We start from the raw sequence: 20170 nt of genomic DNA, 5'->3' as shown, positions 1-20170 counted from the left end.
TAAGAGTCGATGAAGATATTGTACTTAAAGTTATACCCCGGTCGACAAGACTTGTAAACAAGGCAAGTTTGTCAATTTAGCATAATTTGTAAATGATTTAAAGATAAGTAGAATAAAATTTGTACTTAAATGTAAAATATCCATGTGAATAAAAAACAATGACTTAGAGAAAAGAGAAACAAAATGTGATCATACTATTACACACAAAATGGCGGAACAGAGGATTCTTCGGTGATCTGACCTTTTGAACCAAAACTGTAAAACCAACGTACTATGGACGTTATTCTTTGCTCATTTTCAAGGTAAACTTCAAAGAAAAAAGGGAGAGACAAATAAACACCAAAGTCAAAGGAGATGAAGAATAAAAATTTGTGGAGCTTATTCTTTGCTCATTTTCACCATTTAAAGCACGACATCCAAACTTTGATCTGTTTTGGCAATTAAGAAGAGATCTTTCTCTTTCGCTGCACTTAATCCACTTTTCTAACTCATATCCAAATCTCTTGGACTTGTTCCATATGGAAGCTCCCAGTTAAAGTGGTAAAGGAGCCGAGCCAAAGGTTGTTTAACATTAGCTAAACCAAATTGCATTCCAGGACAAATCCTTTTTCCTGCACCGAATGGAAGAAACTCATAGTTATTTCCCAAATAGTCGATAGGAGAATTTTCAAATCTCTCTGGTATAAAACTCTCAGGATCGTCCCAAATTTTTGGATCTCTTCCCATTGCCCATGTATTGACTAGTACTGTGGCCTTAGCAGGTATTCTGTATCCGTCAACAATTGTTTCTTCCCTACATGCTGTGTGCACTATACTTGGAGCATGTAGTCTTAATGTTTCTTTAATCACTAACTTTAGGCAGGGCAAATTATCAAGATCTTCTTCATCAAAATTTGTTTTCTCTTTGAAGGCTTGTCTCACTTCGCTTTGTGCCTTGGCCATAATATTCGGGTGTTTCATCAGTTCCAACAATGCCCAAATAATAGTTGTAGATGAAGTTTCAGTCCCAGCAGTAAACATGTCCTGCATCAACAATAAATAAATAAGCAAATAACAACAGAACAATCCAATGAGAAGAGCTCTTAATTTAATCTCTAAAAGCAAAAGTTTGAGATACGGGGGAAAATTAGTTACCAAAATCACAGCTTTTATGTGGTCATTGGTGATTGGAAATTAAAGTTGGTCATTCTCCTTAATTCTTAAGAAAACATCAACCAAATCTTCACCTCCATCCACACCATTTCCCTTGGTCCCGTCTTTTTGATTCTTAATATGTTCATTAACGATGCTCTCTAGAACTGAATCAACCCTCTGATGCATATTTACCAGTTTAGACTTTGCCCCACTCATCTTGTAAAGTAACTTTCACGAAGGGAAGAAATCACCCACATCAAATCCTCCTACTAAAAACAAGGCGTCTTTCATTAAATTTATCAACTCGTCTCGATCGCTGCACAATTTTCCGAACACTAATCAACATGTCATGGGGCTTGTGAACTAGATAATTTTTTCGGTCATGTTCACTTCACAGGTACCCCCAACTGAATCAATTGATGAAAGGACACTCAAGAGCTCATCTTTTCAAATTGAGCTATTTGACTTGACCATCTTGGCACTTAGGAGTTCCATTATGCAAATTTTGCGCATTTGTTTCCAGTAGTCACCATATTCCGCGAAAGCAATGCCTTTATTATTATACATGACAATATCTGTGGAAGTGAATTGTGGCCTGCTAGCAAATGCAAGATTGTGAGTTTTTAAAACTTCTTTCGACCTAGAAGGTGATGTTATGATCACCGTAGGAACTTCCCCGAGTTCCAAGTACATGACAGGGCCATAATTTCGAGATAGATCTCTAAAAATGCGGTGCGGATTTGCTCCATTAATCACGTGATGTAAACTCCCAATGAGTGGGAGTCTCCACGGACCTGGAGGCAACTTTTGTTTTTGGCTTCTCCATTTCCTAACTATAATAAAAATGGAGAAGAAGAGGAAAAATGAAACTAAATTGATCTCCATCGATTGATCAGGAGCAAACAGGAAGGAAATTAGAATGCTAATAATGTTGGATGTATTTTCAGGTAATTCTAGCTACCTTTTATAATGTCACAATTCCCAAATGACTTCTAGAAGACTTGAATTTTAGTAGTACTAATATAGTACAATCTTAGATGTTCTCTAGCTGGTCACCTTAATTTGGAGCTAACAAAGCTTTCTCCGATGGCATCAAGAATTTAACCACTTGGGTCAACTTTGCACATCATCTTACACAGTATTTTAGCCATCTTTGCACAATTTTAAAACACAAGTAGTAATTAAAAAGAGAATAAATTTTTTTAGCCGTGGACATGTTTTTTGCAATAAAATGTGGATCCCAGCCCGACAATAAAGGTAAAATGAATGGAAAGAAAATCTAAAAACTTGGTACGAACACTCAAACAAACAAAAATAAATTAATTCAGGATTTGATTGGGAATGACTGCATTCCAATAAATATCATTCCAAAAGTTAAGAAAATAATACTCCCTTCCTTTCCTTACTTGTCAAATAAACTAATTCTAAATGTCCCTTTTACTTTGTCCATTTTCGTAAATCGAAAGGGAAATAGTAACTAACTATTTTCAGTTTGACCTTATCATTAAGTAATCATTTCCTAAACTAATTAGAGTACTAGTAGTCAAATTTAAATTTTAAATGGAACATTATTAATAACTTAGTTAAATAAACACTTAGTTAATGTTTTTGTAGGTGAGTGCAAGTGCAAATTGAATAAGTAAAAGTGAATGGAGGAAGTATTTACAAAGTACTCTGTTCGTTCATTTTTACTTTTCCACTATACTAAATATAGATTTTCACTTTTACTTGTCCACTTTTCTGAACCGAAATCTCTTTTGCCGATTCATAAATTTTCTGTACAGAGATTTCTTGGCAAAGCGGGATCATCCTAGAAACTCTCTCTCCTTTGAAACTTTGGTTTTAACCTTACCCAGGGCAGAATTGGACTTCAAATTTGGCAGTACATTTGTAAGTTGACAGCTTCAGACAACTCATATGACACAAACTTAAAAGGAGAAGATGGAAGAGAAGTTGGTTGTGGAAAGCAACTTCTCAAGTGAAAATAATCTTAGATAGGGATGTTTTAGGCTTGTTAAAGTACTTTTTCTTATACAGTTGAACCAGAACATGACTTACAGCATTTCTTGAATCTTATATATGTGAATAACCTATAGGAATCTACTACCTTTTTGTGTGTAAATAACCTATAAGAACCTATATGACAGGGAAAGTTTCCTATTGTCGAGATCTGCAACTTCTTTCTAAATCTTGAAATGATCAAGTATGAACTTAAACTATAGTTAAAGGGGAACACTTCTATGCTTTCACTTCAGTTAAACTCTTTAGATTTAATTTCATGTCATTAAGACTTGCGCTGACATGATTCATTCATCTGTAAGTTTTTATCAAGAGAATTGATTGCCCACATTAACTGATAAGTTCCTGCAAATAGTGCCAGTCAAAATTAAGAATTATTGAAGTTTGAAAACTGAAAAGGTGTAAATCTGGTTAATTTTCAGATATGCTCCATTCCATCTGTAAAACACACTTTCAGTTGCCTACCCTTAACCTTCTTTACAATCTATTTTGAGTTGTCAATACAAAAGATGATGAGCATGACTTACTGTTATTTATAGGTATCCATCGAGGGGCTAACGTAACTAAGGAAGCAAAAAAACTGCAGTTCAAGTAGCAGAGAATGACATGAAGAAAAAAAAACAGAGAATGATACCGATGAAAAACGAAAAGTGTGATTCAGACTCCAGATTGCTTAAACACAACTGGAGATGGCATTGTCACAAATCAGGCATCTTTCTTGTCTTGTTTTCCTTAATTTTTTTTCACTACTTCACCCAGGAACCAGCTGAATTATTTGTTGAAGCCAAACTTCCATTCTTGTACCGCTCTTTAGTTCTTGAATCAATGGAAGTATGGTTGTTCATTCCAAAAGAAAAGCAGCAGATATTTTTATAGGGTTGTTTAGACCTTGAACTCTCAAAACATGTATGCTCCATATCTTCACTAAATGCAGTTCCATTGCTGATAGCAACAACGTTTTCAGAAAGAAGTTTTTATTACTTAACTGCATATTTTTATTCTTCTTATTTTTGGAGTGAAATTGCCCGAATAGACTGGAATGGATACAGAAGATTCATATATCATGAACCATAGTTGGTTGATTTTTGGCTTCTTAGTTTAGAACTTCCCATTCCAGCAGGAGCTTATTAACCCTTGAAATTTGAGTCGCCAGTTTTAGAGTTCAATAGATTTTAATTGGAATATATTTGTGTGCGCGCATGAGTACAATGTTTTGGTAAAAGATAGTACTTCCAAATTTTGCGAAAAAAATACATATGTGTTAATCCTTTATAATAATCCTATCTAATGAAGATTCTCCGGTAAAACCGTGTTATTTTCCCAACCGAGGCAACGTGCTAACTTAGTAGAGGGGATCAAATGCACTTGAAGAACAGTTTTCCCTTCAGAGGCAAACTAAATCTTCAATACAAAGTTGTATGTGTATACGGTAAAAATCGGATTTATGCAAGACCGGTGAGACCGGGGACCGAGGGTAGGAAGAAACAAGCACGAGAATGAAGTCTTTCCTTCAGACCGGGGAGATTGCACCAGATGCGATTGATCCGAGAAAAGTGAAGTAAATTTGTTTGGTCCGGTATCTCCGGAACAAAGTCTGCATCACGGTTGGTCCGGTTTCTCCATTACCGAGTTGATCGTGGTCGTTAGTCCGGTTTCTCCATGACCGAGTTTATCGTGGCCGTTAGTCCGGTTTCTCCATGACCGAGTTAATTGTGGCCGTTGGTCCGGTTAATCAGTTACAAAATTGCCACGCGTCAAGACCGTTCTGTCACATTGTACTGACAACCGTACGGGTGTCAGAACCGTACGGCCCAACCTTATCCTTTTAGGTTTTTTTTTTATTCTAAAAAGGCTTTATGTTGTATGTAAGGCCCATAAGGCAAAACTATAAATAGGGGGCATTTCTCTACTTTAAAAGGTTAGCTTTTTTTGTGATCAAGAACATTGTAATAGATAATATATATATTGAAGCTCTCTCTTTTGGTCCGGACTAGTGGTGTTTTATGCTTATTCATCCAATATAGTTGGCTTAACCATAAATTTATATATTTTTGTTCTATATTCGCATACACATGCTATAGCACGTAAATCTATAAATATTTCTCATAAACCCAAAATAGATTAAAGTTCATCCATATATCCTATATCTCACTTATAAATTCAATTGGTTACCTAAATTCGGGGTAAACAGTTTGGCGCCCACCGTGGGGCTAGGATACAGTGATTTTTTAATCTTGGTTTCTATCTTCTACCCGTTGATTTAAGACTCGACCTCACGGATGAACTTCGCGAAAACGCGTTGGTCCAAATTGCAGCCCAAAAATAGAGAATGGAAAGGTACTACAACCGGAGGGCCAATTTTCGACATTTCCAAGTTGGGGACTTGGTGCTTCGGAAAGTTACTTTGAACACCAAAAATTCCAACGACGGAAATTTGGGGCCGAACTGGGAAGGGCCGTATAAGATAACAGGAATAACGGGTACATATCAGTTGGAGGCCATGGATGGACAACGGTTGCGCGATAACTGGAATGTGGCTCATTTGAAGAAATACTACTGCTAAGGTATGGACGCCTACCCTCGTGTTTGTTTTTTGTAAACCTTTCTTTTTGCAGGAAGTCGAGTACCGGATAAAGTTAGGTGTTAGGTCTGAAAACACGTGTTGCACTCTTTTCCTTAGTACGGTTTTGTCCCAAAATGAGTTTTACGACAAGGTTTTTAATGAGGCAACAAGTACAACGTGTTACTTGATAGAAACGAGTATAAATGTCCGAAAACTCGGGGTATACCCTACGAGTGGGGACTTGATAGTGCTTACCCGACCTTGCAACTCGGATAAACCCTAGGGGACTACTATACCCACATCGAGGCTTACCCCGGGGAATAGAAAACGAAGCAGCTCGACAAAGTAGGAGAACGCCATTGGGCATTACCCCGACGGAGTCCTCAAAATTTTGTATTTCACCTTCGTCCAAAACCGGACCTTTTGTATTAGGTTTCGATGTAAGGACCAAACGATCAGAACGAATCGTGTCCATTTAGTATTTGCTACCGCAAAAACATAGGGAAACGGACAAAGTCTTCATGTCATGTACATGCAAATACTTGCAATATAAAGATTATTGAAAATTTAGATTATTGCATTTCGGATATGTCTTCTTGTTAAACACCTTAGCCTCGGTGATTACCGCCGAAATTCGGCATCATTTTTTCCAAATACCCTACACCGGGGACTATAGTTGAAATTCAACAAAGGTAACAAGGTCGCATTGAACCAAGCCAAAATCTGTAAACACCCTCGAATGGGGACTGCTATATTAAAAATGGGTAAGGCAGGGATTCAGGTGTCCGAACCTAATCTATGATAAGTGAATCGTCGAAAAAAATATCGCCCCTAGAAAATGCCTAACGTGATTCGGAGACGTCTGAATTCACAGAGCATAAATAAGTCCCACGGGCAAACCACTCGATCAAATCCCCGGACAAAATGTATCGAACGAAGAGAAAAGCCAATATTCAGGCACAGTCCGGAAAAATGACTCCGAGCTTTTGCTTGTCCCTTAAACGGGATCGATGATTTGGGCAAAAGTCATAATAATAAGCATTCAGATAAAAGAATAAAGAGAATCAGAAGGAAAAATGCATATTCCATATATGAAGGTTTTTTACACCTAAAATTTCTACGAAGTTAAAAAACAAAAACAAGCCAAAAAGGCAAAGGCAAAATAAAGGCTAAGTGCAGGCCCTGGTCTACCCGGTGCAGCTGGAACCGGAATGCTCAGATATTGTCCGCTCGAAATCCTCGAAATCGGTATCGAGGGCTCTCTTGGCTTCCTCCTCGATCTTTCTGGCTTCAAGTATTAGGGTCGGGAGGTCCCCAAAACCTTGTTGGGCTTGCTCAAGGGTGGCCCTCCGGGACTTCCACCCTTCATACTCCACCGCAATCGTGGTATGAGCCTCTGCAGCCTCCACATTCTTAAGGGCTTCTGCCAAATCGGTCTCAGCCTGGGCCAGTTTGGCCACTAATTCCGCTGTCTCATCATCGAGGATTCCTTTGGACTTGAGTAGCCGACTCGAGCTCGGCCTTAAGAATGTCATTGGCCTCGGCCGTCTCCTCGAATTTGGTTTTAAACTCGTCGCATATCCGGGCTCTATCTTCGGCTTTCTGCTCGAATACCCTCAACTTGTTCTTATACTCAGCATTCTCGGATTCAAGCAGCCTATCCCTCTCAGCCATGTTCACGGCATCAGTCTTGACCGAGTCAAGCTCCCTCCGAAGGTTAGAGATAGTGGTCTCGAGTTCACCAAGCCTCGAAGAAAAACGAGCATTAGCTTGGCTAAGACCGACCTTCTCCGCTTCCAGGAGCCGGTTCTCTTCGACCATTCCGGCCAACACATCCTTCAACCGAAGATTTTCGGCTTTAGCTGCTTCGAGCTCGGGTTGAAGGTTGGAAAAGACAGCTGCTCGGTTCAATTGATCCTCCTTCACTTGCAAAAGGTACTGGAACTTCTCCGTTTCCCGACCCTGGGCATCCAGCTGGCCCTTAAGGTCGTCAACCTCTTGCTGAGCACAGATGAAGGCCTCATTGACGAGTACCACACTCTGTAAAAGAAACGAGAAGTTAAACATGGATAAACGAGAAGCTAAAATTCACACTGAATTATGAAAGGATAGGCTGATAAGCTTTCTCGGTTGCCCGCGTGCACGCCTTTGTTAATGACACTCTGCCAGGGGACTCCGGTCATCTTTCGCTTATCCTAGTCCGAGATGAGGGGCCTCAGATAGCTTGCAATTCCCATGGGACGAGACAAAAAACTACAATCCTCAGGGACAGTAATCACGGTCGACCCTGTCCTCCTCAGTTCCACGCTCGGGGCCGGAAAGATGCGTACAAGGCTTTCCCTTGAACCAGTTTCGATGGACCGGTTAGCTGCCCTCGTGACTCGTGGGATAGGGAGATTCCTGGTTGCAGGTGGGGTATCCGAGAACATGTCATCGAAGTTATCTGATCTCGGCGCAGGAGAAGTTGGAATAGCCCCGGCGGTTTCGGTAAAAGCAGGTGCCTCGGATGTTGCAACGGGGTCATCACCGGGCAGTGGACCGACATCCAGTGGAGCCTCGGTCTCAGGGATAGGCTCAGCTCTTTATTCAACCTCAACAGCGACGCGAGCCCGGATCTTCTAGTCCTTTGCAAAGGGGCCTCCTCAGATGAAGCATCACCTGAAATGTCAACATATACAATTGACCTTAGAGAAGGCAGGTAAAGAACTTCTTCCCTACCTGTGTGCAAAACCGGAGCTGACGGTCCTTCCCCGACTGAGCGAAATGGCCGAATGGTGGCTTCCTCCTCCGGAACAGAAGCGACGGAGGGGGTTACACTGACCTTTCGGACAAGGAAATCGGGCTCTATTTCATCCCTCGGGGTCCGAACGATGCTTCTTGCCCTCTTCTTCGGTTTCTGCCCTTTGTCCGAGGGCTTTCTTCGCCTTTTATTGGTAGCAGCAATAATATGGGATGTCCCCGCTTAATAAAATTCAGGTGCCGGCGCTGCTGGCTCGGCTGCTGGCTCCGGTCTTGGCTCCACCAAGCTCTTGCGTAAACCTGAATACCGAAGAGGTTATAAAAGGGAAAGGAAAAGGTAGGAGATACAATATATTCCAACTCAAGCAGAGTATTACTGTGATTTTGGGCAACCCATCGGCCACGCGACAGGTGCCCCCATGTCCGTTATTCATGGGTGTGTTGACCAAGGAGTGCTCCGACCCATTCATTCATGTTCCGGACGGCTGGAGGTATCCATGCCACGGCTGATAAAAAGAGAAAAGGGGAGAAATAGTGTGAATACAAGTGTTTAACAAAGCATTCAAGTTTTAACTATTGAAGGGAAAGATTAATTATTGAAGGGAGAACTAAGAAACTAACGATTATGGTTCCACCCCTCCGGGAAGGACATATAATCAGCCGGAATAATGTCCGTGGTCCTCACCCGGACAAAGCGCTCTAGACAACCTCGGTCTCTGTCCTCATCCATCTTCGAAAAGATCGGGTTCCGACCTCGCTTGGCGAGCTTTATCACGCCCCCTCGGAATAGCCTCGGGGAATATAAACGGATGAAATATGTCATCGTAAATTCCCTTTTTATATTATTGGCCAACAGCCTGAGGCAGGCCACGGTCCTCCAGATTATCGGACCAATTTGGGCCAAGGTTACGTTATATGTCCGGCACATATCCAAAATAACCGGGTCAATTGAGGGGTTAAGCTTGAGTGTAAAGGGATAGGTATAAACATACAGTAAACATTCCGTATGATCGGCGATAGATTCGTCGGGCCCGGGGGCGAACACTTGCACCGGACGGTTATCCCATCCGCAATCAGCCCGGACCTGGTCAAGTTTATCCTCAGTGATGGACGAAGGATATCGCCTTACATCGAACCCTCTATCCGCAACCGGAGAAGGCTTCTCGACTTCAAATTCTTTATTGTAGTTGGGTTTGGACGGTACTATGTCCAAAGCGGTGGGTTCAACGACGTTTTTGCCCTTGGGTTGTGAAGTTGGCTCGACTCCTTGAGAAGAAATCGAGGGAATATCCTGGCAGGTGGTTTCGGTGTTGGCAGACATTTGGAAGATGTGGAAAAGGAGATTGGTGAATTCGAAAAGGGAGAAGAAACAAGTTAAAAAAAAAAAGAAAGAGTGAAGAAGCAGTTGAAAAAATTCAAAATGGCAAAGTGAGAGAAGAAACAAACAACACTTTCGATCGGAAAATAACAAATGAAAAAGTTGGCAAAGTTGATTTTCTTACAATCAATATAAGCAACAAGTTGAGGGGCGAAAATGGTTGAAACCAGCAAAAAATATGAGATGAAGATGATCAGAAGTGAAGAATAAGAAAGTGAAGAAGTAAAATGGAGAAATGAAAGGATTAAAAGCCTTATATAGGCATAGGAGACCGTAACGGTTACAGAGGCCAACCAACCGGGGATGCCACGTGTCCCACAATTAATGAGACGTGATTTGAAACGACGTGCGTTACGGCGATTACTGAAGTCAGTCGTTCGGGATGAGACACGTGGCTGATGGTAGAGGGACGTGACGCAATTGTTCCTGCTAAAATGAAAAGATAAGAACGAGCTTATAGAACCGCCGGTTTTGTAACTCATCCACTTCCCGTTAGTCCGGTACAACTATGGTCCGGGAAGTGTGGGGACTATCTGTATACGGTAAAAATCAGATATATGCATGACCGATTAGACCGGGGACCGAGGGGTAGGAAGAAACAAGCACGAGAATGAAGTCTTTCCTTCGGACCCGGGAGATTGCACCAGGTGCGATTGATCCGAGAAAAGTGAAGTAAATCTGTTTAGTCCGGCATCTCCGAAACAAACTTTGCATCATGGTTGGTCCAGTTTCTCCATTACCGAGTTTATCGTGGCCGTTAGTCCGGTTTCTCCATGACCGAGTTGATCGTGGCTGTTAGTTCGGTTTCTCCATGACCGAGTTGATCGTGGTCATTGGTCCGGTTAATCAGTTACAAAATTGCCACGCGTCAAGACCGTTCTGTCACATTGTACTGACAACCGTACTGGTGTCAGAACCGTACGGCCCAACCTTATCCTTTTAGGATTTTTTTTATTCTAAAAAGGCTTTATGTTGTATGTAAGGCCGATAAGGCAAAATTATAAATAGGGGGCATTTCCCTACTTTAAAGGGTTAGCTTTTTTTGAGATCAAGAACATTGTAATAGATAATATATATTGAAGCTCTCTCTTTTGGTCCGGACTAGTGGTGTTTTATGCTTATTCATCCAATATAGTTGGCTTAATCATAAATTTCTATATTTTTGTTCTATATTCGCATACACATGATATAGCACGCAAATCCATAAATATTTTTCATAAACCTAAAATAGATTAAAGTTCATCCACATATCCTATACCTCACTTATAAATTCAATTGGTTACCTAAATTCGGGGTAAACAGTATGCAACATTTTTCTATATAAAAATTTCTATGGTTTTGAAAGTGATCTTGCCAAGTGTTTTTGCTTCTATAAACTTGTGATTAGTGTTTTGCATTTTGCCTTAGTTGTTGTATCTTTCCATTCAAAAATAATTATGAATTGCTAAAGTATTTCTTATCTCAACATAGAAGCAATATGCAGTTGGAACTCAAGCTTGTTCAATGATTGATGAAGTCAATGATTTACTCATCCTCTCATTAGCCATTGCAAAAAATCAATCATGATCTAGTATTGTAGATGTTTGGGTGTGCAAACAAAGTACCATATTGGTAGCTGAAAAGAAAAATGAGCTACTTATAAGGTGTTGGATACTCTTAATAATGTGAGGCCTTTTGGAAAAAACCGTAAGGGCTTAGCCCAAAGCGGACAATATCACATCATGTTAAGAGTATCTATGGACCGTTTTAGCCCAAAAACTGGTATCAGATCCAATGGTTTGGCGAGACGAGTATGAAGATGGTAGAGTATGGCGTGGGGCCCGGCTTAGTGCCTTCGCCCGTCTATGGGCCAGTTTATGACCTTTACCTGAAGCTTTGAAGATGCATACACCGCATTTGGGGCTTCGGTGACTGTAAATACAGTTACGATGTGGGTAGCACACATATATGTTGAATCTCTGACCTGTGAATTATGGTAATGAGCCATGTGGAACTTAGTTCGAGGGGGAGATTGTTTAGGTGTGCGAATTGGTAGCTGAAAAGAAAAAGGAGCTACTTATAAGGTGTTGGATACTCTTAATAATGTGAGGCCTTTTGGGGAAAACCGTGCGGGTTTGGCCCAAAGCGAATAATATCACATCACGTTAAGAGTATCTTTGGACCATTTTAGCCCAACAGTAGAAGCATTAGCATTACAAATTTTTAATATAAAATTTTTAAAAGAGGCAGCCCGGTGCACTAAGCTCCTGCAACGCGCGGGGCTTGGGGAAAGGCCGGACCATAAGGGTCTATTATATGTAGCAACAACCTTACCAGTTACGCTAAAAAATTTATTATAAAATATATATTATAAAAAAATTAAACAACTAGCAATACAAAATAACATCTTCCTATAAAAAAAAAAATGTATAACTCTCCAAATACCAACATTATATGAAATGGAACACAATGAGTATTTTGTTTGACTATTTATAATCCTACTTTTAACTATGTTTATACAAGTCAATTTGGTAAATATCCAATAAATGGTGTCAAATAGATTAAGATTTTACACACGAGGTAAACTAGATAATTGATTATAAATTAGACAAAATACCTAAAGACCCCCCTAAATTCTCGCGTTTTATTCATCCCCCCCCCCCCACCCAACTCCCTTCCCCTCCCCCCCCTCCCCCCCCCCCCCCCCTCCCCTCTCCTCCCCCGTAAATTATGTCTGGTCCTAATTACCCTCATCATGTGTTTGGCTTCTTTTATAATCGTTACCTCCTCAACAATAATGGGTCCTTATTACCCCACTACTCGGCGTTTTTATAATCCAAGTGATTTGAAATAACATTTGCCACGTGAAATTGTAATTAATAGGCATACAACGAGCAATTTTTCCTTATTTTACCATTTTTCTTTTAAGAGGGTAATGATTATAGAAAAACTAAGCATGGTGGTTGGGGGGGAGGGGTAATTATTTAAGGGGGTAACGATTATACAAAAGTCAAATATAGCGAGGTAATTAGGATCACTGAATAAAACACGCAAAGTTTAGAAAGGGTCTTTAGGTGTTTTGTCTATAAGTTACTCCCTAAGGGTGTGTTCAGTCTGGAGGAAAATGTTTTCCTAGAAAATAAATGAATTTCTACTTATTTTCTCATGTTCGATTAGGTAGTGGAAAATAAGTGAATTTCTTACTTATTTTCTCATGTTCGGTTGGTTGGTAGAAAACATTTTTGTTTTGGAAAATATCACTCAAGCCCCACCAACCCCACCCTAACCCCACCACCCCATACCATACCAACCCCTACGCCCACCTCACCATCCAACCACCACCCTCTAACACATATCATCTTCACCTACCCCTACCCCCACACCACTACCCGCCCCACGGCACCATGCTATCCAATCTTCCCACCCACTCCCAATTTTTTTATTTCATATATTTTATATTACTTTTGTAAAAAATGGGAAATTTTTTCTTGTCCACCCCACCACCACCCACCCCCTACTACAACCCACCCCACACCAAATTAACCATGCAACAAACTTTTCATTATTATAAAGGTAAAATTAAAAAATGCACATTCTTTTTTATAGGCTGTGGTCATCTTAAAAAAATGCTCCCAGGCACGAATCCCCAAACACTCTCTCTCCTACTTCCTAAGATTGTAGAATGCCCCTTTTCCGGTGCTCTCGCCGAAATTTGAACCTCTTTCTTTCTAACATTCAGTTCTTCACCTTCTGTGTTTTACTGTTTAATTAACCTATTTTCTCCCTTCTTACTAAATCTTTCTTCCGATCATGGGGGGGAGGGGAAGATTTTTTTTGTTTCAGGCGACAAATCTTTCGAAATCTTTGAAGATGAGGGGGGTACAAACAGATGGTTTGTCTGGGTAGAGCAAGGTCGTAAATTCACTAGCCAGATCAAGATAGATGAGGAAAATCTCAAATAGATATGCACCCAACTGCAACAAACTTCAAAAGGACAGGGGAATCTTTACAGAAGGTGGGGGAGAAAGATTCAGACATATATTTATAGGGTGTATCAAAACTTTAACATCTATGGCAGATACCTCAGAGTTGAAACAATAGCAGGGGAAAGGAGAAAAGGCATTATCATTCCAGAAGCTTATTATAATGGGGGTTAGGATGACATTTCAAGGAAAATATTACATTGGTTGGGTGAAGCAATAAACAACAAGTTCAAAGTAATCTCGGACATTCATAAGAAATCCTTCTTAGACTCAGCACAGATCTCTTCATGGCCTTTGCACCACAAAGAATCATCAGGCAATTTTGGGAGTCTGGATGAAAGCAACTTCTTCCTCTCTAAATGTCCCATTGGATGCTTCAACGATCCTTTTAATCACAATCCTAAAGCAGAAATAATCCAACCTTGGTTCGTAAAGAGATGGCAAGTAACAACAGGCCTTCGAGTCTCCCCAATATCTCACAACAACTTCATTTTCGAATTTCCATCCAGACAAGAAGCTTCAAGAGTCAAAGCAGGGGACTGGTTTGGCAATGGACGACATTTGACGCTTGACTGGTGGTCACGGGAATCTGGATTGGTGTCGACGAAGGCAGAATCGGGTCATAAATGGATCAAAGGTTTTGGGCTCCCTCTCAATGGCTGGTCTATGGACTCATTTAAGTCCATCGGCAACACATGTGGTGGATTTATAGGGATTGCCGACCATACAAAAGCTAGTGCCACTTCTTTTGGGCTCGTATTTGTATGGAAAACAATCTGGAAAAACTTCCGGCGGAGATTAATTTGAAGGTTGGAAAATGAGATTCAAAATCTCAATCTTGGAGGACTGCCTCACTCAGATTACTGCCAACCATCGAAAAGAAGAGGGGAAAGGAAAAGAAGTCGCCGGAGAAGAAGCTAAGAGAGCTTCATCAAGTCAAGCAGTGAAGGCACAATTTTACCCGATGGGTAATAATCTATTGCGCAGTCAGAGAAGCAGCTTTAATTCAAAATCTTGGCAGAGTAATAACCTACTGCACAGTCAGAGAAGCAGCTTTAATTCAAAATCTTGGCAGGGTCATGTCCCATCCAAAATTGGGCCTCAGAATCGGGCCAAAAATTCAGTAATTAATATGGGCCAACATTTGGCTCAGTCATATTACAAAAGAGGCCCAAAACCTAAGCAACAAAAGAGTAAGAAAATATATAAAAACAATTGGAGGGCCTAGGGACCACTTATAGATCCTTGCCAGCACAGGATAAGCCCATACAAACATGTGAATTATTTCAACCCTTTATCCGTCGAAATAGAGGCTTCATAATCGAGAGTTGATCTTTATACATATACCGCATGCGATTATTCAGAAGCAGATGACGAGGCAGAACTTCCAAACTCCTCAATCCCTCGATACTTGCCGGAGATCGAAGCTGAACCAGTTAGAAGCACTGAATTTGACCTCTCTTCTTGTGATACTCTATCTCTTCCATGGTGCAATGGAGATTTAGGTGGACCTATTAATAACCCAGCAGTAATTGAAACTTCCAGATAGACTAAGGGAATTTTAATGAGGGCATGCAAGGTTTTTGGGGTTAATGCAGTGGGTTTCGAACACGAACTCCTGGGTATGGTTCTCAGAATGGATCAGAGAAGGAAGGAGCAAATTCAAATAAAAGGGAAAAAAAAACAGGGAAAGACAAAATGGTAGTTGGAGTTGGGAAGACTCAAGTGGGACATGAACTCTGATGGGAAAAGAACTGAGGGGGATAGGTACTACAAATCTAAATCCACATGAAAATCAAAATTTTAAGTTGGAACGTACGGGGTCTCAATGAGACGGGAAAGAGAACCTCAATCAAATCATTAATTCATAAATGGAGAGCAGACATAGTTTGTCTTCAAGAAACAAAAATCGAAGATTGGTCAAGTATTTGGATGAGGCAAATTTAGGGTAACAGATGGGTGGAATGGGCTGTTTTGCAATCTTCTCGTAGAAGTGGGGGAATCATAATCATGTGGGATAAAAGACAATGGCTAATTAGGGAGGTTCACGCAGGTTCCTATACTATCACTTGCATTTTAGAAAGCATCGGAGAGGAATTCAGATGGTGCTTCACATGTGTTTATGGTCCTCATACCAATGATGAGAGGGAAATTATATGGCATGAATTGGCTGCGGTGAGAGGGTTATGGGATGATCAATGGGTCATAGGTGGTGATTTCAATGTGTGCAGATATGAGAGCGAAATAGTCAATTGGACACGGAGAATAAGGGCAATGGACACATTCAACTTCACTTTACAAGACCTGGGCATCATAGATTTGCCCCTCCAAGGTGCTAAATACACTTGGTTCAGAGGTGAGGACTCTCTTCAAGCCTCCAGAATAGACAGAGTTCTAATATCTCCCGAACGAAATGACAATTTTAGATCCATAAAGCAGTTAGCCCTCCCAAGGGTAGTATCAGATCATAGACCTACTATGCTGGAATGCGGAGATTGGGATTCAGATTCTTCTTACTTCAAGTTTGAGAACATGTGGCTTAAAGTAGAAGGTTCCCTGAAAAGATCAAAGAGTGGTGGCAAAGCTATTCCGTTAGAGGCAGTCCAGATTTCATCCTGATGCAAAAACTCAGGAACCTAAAGAAGGATATTACTGGTTGGAACAGAGATAATTTTGGGAAGCTAGAAGTTCAAAAAGGCAAGATACTGGATGACTTATCAATCCTTGATCAATCAGTTGAAGGAAGACTTATGACATACCTTGAGAAAGAGAGATCACTCCAATTATAACTAAGGATGCAGGAAATAGCTAAAATAGAGGAGATCTCATGGAGGCAAAAGTTCAGATATTTGTGGCTTAAAGAAGGGGACATGAATACAAAATTCTTTCAGAGAGTAGCAAACTCTCAAAAAAGGATTAACCACATTGATAAGCTACTGATCGAAGATGATGTTTGTGAAAACAAAGATGAAATCAAAGCTGAAATTCTAAGATTCCATCAAGCATTGTACACAGAGGAAGAACAATGAAGTCTTGAAGTAAGATTTGATAGTCTTAATAGGTTGTCTCATGCTGAAAAAACATGGCTGGAGAGAAATTTTGAAGAAGAGGAGGTTAAAGCTGCAATCTTTTCTTGTGCCCCAGATAAAAGCCCAGGCCCAGATGGTTATACAATGGCCTTCTACTATAGTGCCTGGGAATTTATTAAAGCAAATGTTATGGGAGCTCTTAATCATTTTCATCAGCATTGCCACATGGTAAAATCAAGAAATGCCTCTTTCATTGCCCTGATTCCAAAGAAGAAAAGGGCCCAAAATCTCAGAGATTTGAGGCCCATTAGTCTCATAGGCAGTGTCTACAAGATACTTGCCAAAGTTTTAGCAGAAAGACTAAAAATTGTGATTTGGAAGCTAGTATCAGGAGAACAAAATGCTTTTTGAAGAATAGGCAGATCACTGATACTTCACTAATTGCCAATAAAATGCTTGATGGAAGACTCAAAAATGGAATTCCTGGGATTATGTGCAAGTTGGATGTGGAGAAGGCATTTGATAAGGTCAACTGGTCTTACTTACTCTCAATGCTGAGTCAAATGGGATTTGCAAGCAGATAGATCAAATGGATTAAATACAGCCTCACCACTATCAAGTATTCTATTTTTGGTAATTAGAGCACCTGTTGACTTTTTCTCTCCCCAGAAAGGAATAAGACAAGGGGACCCTTTTTCCCCTTTTCTCTTCCTACTAGCCATGGAGGGTTTGAGCAAGATGCTGGACAAAGCAGTTCTCAATCACTAGATTGAGGGATTCAAGGTGGAAAGCAGGCCAAACCACTGTCAGTGTCTCTCACTTGCTCTATGCAGATGACACTTTAATATTTTGCGGGGCAGAATAGCTTCAAGTGCAATACCTAAATCTGACCATTATGCTCTTTGAAATCATCTCAGGGCTTCATATAAATATGTTGAAGAGTAAGATTTATCCAGTGAATACAGTGCCCAATTTGAATGAATTAGCAGAGATAATGGCTTGTGAAATAGACTCTTTTCCAGCAACCTATCTAGGTTTGCCTCTGGGGGCAAAATATAAAGCAGAAGAAGTATGGAATGGAGTGATAGAAAAGGTGGAGAAAAGGTTAGGGAACTGGAACACGCAGTACTTGTCCATGGGAGGAAGGCTAACACTCATCAACAATGTTTTAGATAGCATACCAACATACATTGTGTCCCTTATCCCTATGCCTTATGAGGTGCTGAGCAAACTAGACAAACTAAGAAGATCCTTTCTTTGGGAAGGGAATATTAAAGAGCATAAATTTCATCTAGTGAAATGGGAAAAGTTCTACTGCCTAAGGATCCAGGAGGACTAGGCATAAGAGACTTAAGCAAACATAAAAAGAGTTTGCTATTTAAATGGTGGTGGAGATTCAGCCAAGGACCACCGGGCCTTTGGAAGGAGGTGGTTATTGCTAAATATGGGAGACAAGACAACTGGTGCACTAAGAAGACCAGAGCTCCACATGAAGTGGGACATTGGAAACACATTAACAACCTGAAGGATGAATTCTTCCAAGAGGTGTCTTTCAAGGTTGGGAATGGTACTATTGTCAAATTCTGGAAAGACAGGTGGTTGCACAATCTTCCTTTGAAAGACTCTCATCCTGGGCTCTTCTTAATTGCTACAGATCCAGATTCAACAGTTGCAAGAAACAGAGATGGCAACATTTGGGACATACACTTCAGAAGAAACTCGCAAGACTGGGAGTTGGGTGAGCTGTTTGATTTATTCAATCTTCTGGATGGTTCATCGATAAATCCTCAAGTCCCAGACAGTCTCAAATGGAATGGTTCAAGCAAAGGAATTTTCTCTGTCAAGGCAAGCTACAAGAGACTCAATATCCCAAATGCTTTAACTGATCATTGCCCGTGGCAACTGGTCTGGAAAACCAAGCTCCCCTCCAAAGGTCAAGTGTTTCCTCTGGATAGCTCTCCTAAATGGCACTCTCACTCAAGACAATCTTAAGAAGAAGGGCTTTTAAATAGCGAGCAGATGCTTCATGTGCCATCTTAAAGAAGAGACTGTGAACCATTTGTTTTTATACTGCCCTGTGGTAGTAGGAATTTGGTCCATGTATCTTGCAGTTTTTGGCATCAGCTGGTCAACACCCTTCACCCTGAAAGAAGCAGTTGAAAGTTGGAGCTTATGGAAAACGGATAGATCCATCAAGAGTGTCTGGCAAATGATACCAGCTTGTATATTTTGGTGTATATGGTTAGAGAGAAACGACAGAAGTCATGATGGGACCTCAACTCCTAACTGCTCTTTGAAATCTAAAAGTCTGATGAATCTTTTTAGTTGGAGCAAATATTCCCCTGCAAATGATGTGATTTCCTTTGTAGATTTCATTAGCTCTCTCTCAATTGCTTAACAACTTTGAGTTTTTGCTATAGGTTTTAACTCCCATATCTCATTTGTTTTATTTTTGCAATTCTAGAGTTATCATCTATTTTCTTTGTAACTCTCTTGCATCTTCTTGATGCCTTTTCAATACAACCTCTTACTTCATAAAAAAAAAGAAGGTAAAATTAAATATGAAGTAGAATATTTTTTTTGGGGGGGGGGGGGGGTAGGAGGGGGGGTAACGGGTCAGGCGGGGTTGGGGTGTGGTAGAAAACCAAATTAATAATTAAAAAAAAACTTTTCAAAACCTTTTAAGGGGGTGGTGGGGTATTTGGGGCAGAGGGGGAGGAGGTGTCGTCGGGGGTGGGTTGTGTAAAAAACCAAACAAAAAAACCCTTTAAAACTTTTTTTTAAGAATTTTTTTTTTGAGGGGGTTCCCCGTGGGGGGTGGATGGGTGGTGTAGAAACCCGCCAAAAAAAAAAATAGTGGTGGGGTGGGTGTGATGGAGGGGTGGTGGGTAGGGGATGTGCGTGAGGTTGTGGAAGTTATTGGGGTCTGGTGGTTGGAGGGTGGGTTGGGTGGTTTGTGAAATGTCATTTGTGGATTTGTTTTTCTTACTTTGATTAGGGAAGTAATTTTCCCCATTTTTAAGAAATTTGTTTTTTTTAAAGAAAATGCTTTCTAAAAATTTTGACCAAACGAACATGAGAAAATTGAAACACATTTTCTGTTTTCCTTTATATCGAACACACCCTTAGGCCTTTTAGTTTGGATCAAAATAAGTGTCCACTTACATAATTAAGAAGGAATCAACTTTATTTTTCAAGATTTACCCCCACTTACTCAAAGCAATAAATAGGCAAAAGTCTTATTAATTAAGGATAGTTTAGTCAAGCTACCTATTTTTTCTAAAAGTTAATATTTTCGTATAGTAAGATTTAGTATTTTCTTAAAGGGAGTGAAAAAGGATAAGCA

The 20170-nt window shown here is 40.4% G+C and overlaps 1 protein-coding gene and 1 pseudogene across 1 annotated transcript; both read right to left on the bottom strand.

Moving 5' to 3' along the window:
• Positions 1 to 402: 402 nt before the first annotated feature.
• On the bottom strand, positions 403 to 2242 carry LOC132615590 (cytochrome P450 71D7-like; annotated as a pseudogene).
• On the bottom strand, positions 1582 to 2019 carry LOC132616216 (cytochrome P450 71D7-like). The gene has a single exon (XM_060330834.1). It carries the CDS (start codon positions 2017 to 2019, stop codon positions 1582 to 1584), a length of 438 nt encoding a protein of 145 aa, XP_060186817.1.
• Positions 2243 to 20170: the final 17928 nt, after the last annotated feature.

Source organism: Lycium barbarum, chromosome 1, assembly GCF_019175385.1.
Source record: "Lycium barbarum isolate Lr01 chromosome 1, ASM1917538v2, whole genome shotgun sequence".
Classification (NCBI taxonomy): domain Eukaryota; kingdom Viridiplantae; phylum Streptophyta; class Magnoliopsida; order Solanales; family Solanaceae; genus Lycium; species Lycium barbarum.
The sequence above is the reverse complement of the archived record's forward strand: the minus strand, read 5'-3'. Positions and strand labels throughout refer to the sequence as shown.

What these genes read in the sequence shown, in the direction of transcription:
- LOC132616216 (XM_060330834.1), bottom strand. Translation starts at nt 2,019, where the DNA reads ATGGAGATCAATTTAGTTTCATTTTTCCTCTTCTTCTCCATTTTTATT.